General features: G+C 29.8%; 1 protein-coding gene across 1 annotated transcript; it reads left to right on the top strand.

The window, feature by feature from the left end:
* Positions 1-2245, top strand: LOC123657397 (60S ribosomal protein L38). The gene is made up of 5 exons (XM_045592946.1): positions 1-86; positions 246-274; positions 576-636; positions 722-844; positions 2180-2245. The coding sequence occupies exons 2-5, from the start codon at positions 272-274 to the stop codon at positions 2203-2205; spliced, it is 213 nt and encodes a 70-aa protein (XP_045448902.1). The 5' UTR covers positions 1-86; positions 246-271; the 3' UTR covers positions 2206-2245.
* Positions 2246-2471: the final 226 nt, after the last annotated feature.

Below are 2471 nucleotides of genomic sequence, written 5' to 3'. Positions count from 1 at the left end.
GCTAAGTGGAACGCAGCCATTGTATATTGTACACTTCCACTTTACTGTGACATTTCTCTTTCAAATTCCTTTGCTGACTTTGACAGGTGCGATTGGGTTTGTTTTTGTACATTGCAATGAAATCCAACTAAATCTATAATATTATCAATTAATTTTGCTGTTTACTAAAACAAGATTTGTAGTACCAATACTATTTATCACTGGTATATACATATTTCACTATATAGTCATTTTTTTTATTACAGCGTAAGTGCCAAGGATCGGCTTCAACATGGTAAGAATTTAATTCCTTTATGACTAAAAATAGTATTAGAACAGTGAATTAAGTATTTCTCTATAATTACAACCATTAGTCTTATTTCTAAAAATCAATTAAACCATTTTAAAAGCGACATCCAAATAAAAACAAATAGGTATTGTGGTTATGTTTATAGTGTATTGTCGTATTCTACGTCTAAAATGTTAAAAGCATTTTCTATTTAAAGGATAATTATATTTAATAGAACTATATATTTAGGTATTTGTATTTTAAGAGCCAATTCTAATTATTTCTAACAAGTTTGTTTTGCGTACAGCCTCGTGAAATCAAAGACATTAAGGACTTCCTGCTCAAAGCCCGCAGGAAAGACGCTAAATGTAAGTCATACGAGTCTTTCTCTAAACTATGTATCATTTTATGTTTTCTATATGTTTTAAACTTTACTCTTGTTACTTTTTCCAGCTGTCAAAATAAAGAAGAACCCAGAAAATGTAAAGTTCAAGGTCCGTTGCTCACGGTTCCTGTACACGCTGGTCATTACTGACAAGGAAAAGGCAGAGAAACTTAAACAGAGTCTGCCACCAGGTATTTGTTTATAATTTTGTTGACTTTATTTCTACAATCAAAAACGTAAATAAATGAACGTGCCACTCAGTTTCCCTGAAAGGTTAATATCATATGTGTTAAGGCCGGGCACACATACAAAACTCTGGGTATGCCCATGGGTTCAGTAGGTCCTATTTTGTAGGCACCTATAGTTTTATCATACTTCTTATCTGTCTCATCTTACAGGATTTCTTTGTAATACTATAATCATTTGTTTGTCTGGAGACCTATGCCCAGCAGTGGACTGCGAGAGGGTGAAGTGATTGTTAATGTAGAATTACAAAGAATCTGCTATGTTTGCCTCAAATATATATTCACATCATAGACTTCATCATAGACTTTGGTTGTGTTCTGGAGATTAGTGCTAGTGTTGTATTTCCTAAGCTTTCATCCTACTGGAGTTCATAAAATGTAAAGTGCTTATTATGCAAAAAGTAGTGTTGGACAGACAAACACATTATTTTACCTGTGTAAAATAAATTATAATGCTATAAAAGATTTCTAAATAATTAATATTAATATGGATTGCCCTGACAGTGCTTAGCTTTCAGTATTAAGAGAACCGTCATCACATATAAAATATGTATAGTATTTGTGAGTTTCAAAATTTTTCTCTTACTAAAATATTTCTAAATTAATCTAATTTTTTACTCATAGTGAAGTAATCATTCAAAAGTAGTTAAATCACAATATCTCTTGGTTAGGAGCGACTGAAAGTATTTAAATTAAAATCAATAATATCTTTATTCAAATTGGCTTTAAAACCGCCTTCGAATCTTCATTTTACAAATTAAAATTTTAATTATTTTTAAAAGTGTAAGCTACTACCGGTTCGGAATACAGATTCTGCAGAGGAAAACTGGCAAGAACTTCAGTTAGTCTTTTAATAAATAAAAAATATAAACTGTGTTTTTATACAAATTCGGTAATATCATTAATGAAATATAGCATTGCTGTTTATATGAATCAATCTGGTGTGTAATAAAACTTCATTACGAGCTAAGTTTTAATAATGTCTTATTATTATGTGACTTAATCATAGTTAGTCATTCAACTTGCAAAGTTATTTGTAAAGTTTCAGATCTAATTAATTCTTTTAAATGTAGGTTAAAATTTCTATTCGGTTTTAAATCTATTGTATGTAGTCATTTAATCATCAACCATGTGTATTATTCAAACACGTCTATGATATTTTTTATTACAGCTTGTCATAATAATTGGCTTCATTAATGCTTTAATACAAAGAAAATGAGTTGTTTATAATTGGTAGTAAAAGGTTCTGAGTAATAACTTTTTGTTTGTGTTTTGTTACAGGTCTGCAAGTGAAAGAAGTTAAGTGATGTGACGTAGGGTTAAGAAAATAAAAACATTTAAAACTTACAACCTGTTTAATTTCAAGCAATAGTTCATAGTAGAAGATAATTGTGTTTGCTGGCAAACGAAAAAAAAACGATTTCAATTACATTGACAAGTAATACAACGTAGGTAGACGAAAAAATAGTCAAGTAAATACGCATTATCAAAGATTATCTATATAGATATAGATATATCAAAAACTTGTAATCAGATCTGGACGAAATTTAAATGTGACCACAGGATAGACATC

This window comes from Melitaea cinxia, chromosome 10, assembly GCF_905220565.1.
Source record: "Melitaea cinxia chromosome 10, ilMelCinx1.1, whole genome shotgun sequence".
Lineage (NCBI taxonomy): Eukaryota > Metazoa > Arthropoda > Insecta > Lepidoptera > Nymphalidae > Melitaea > Melitaea cinxia.
The sequence above is the reverse complement of the archived record's forward strand: the minus strand, read 5'-3'. Positions and strand labels throughout refer to the sequence as shown.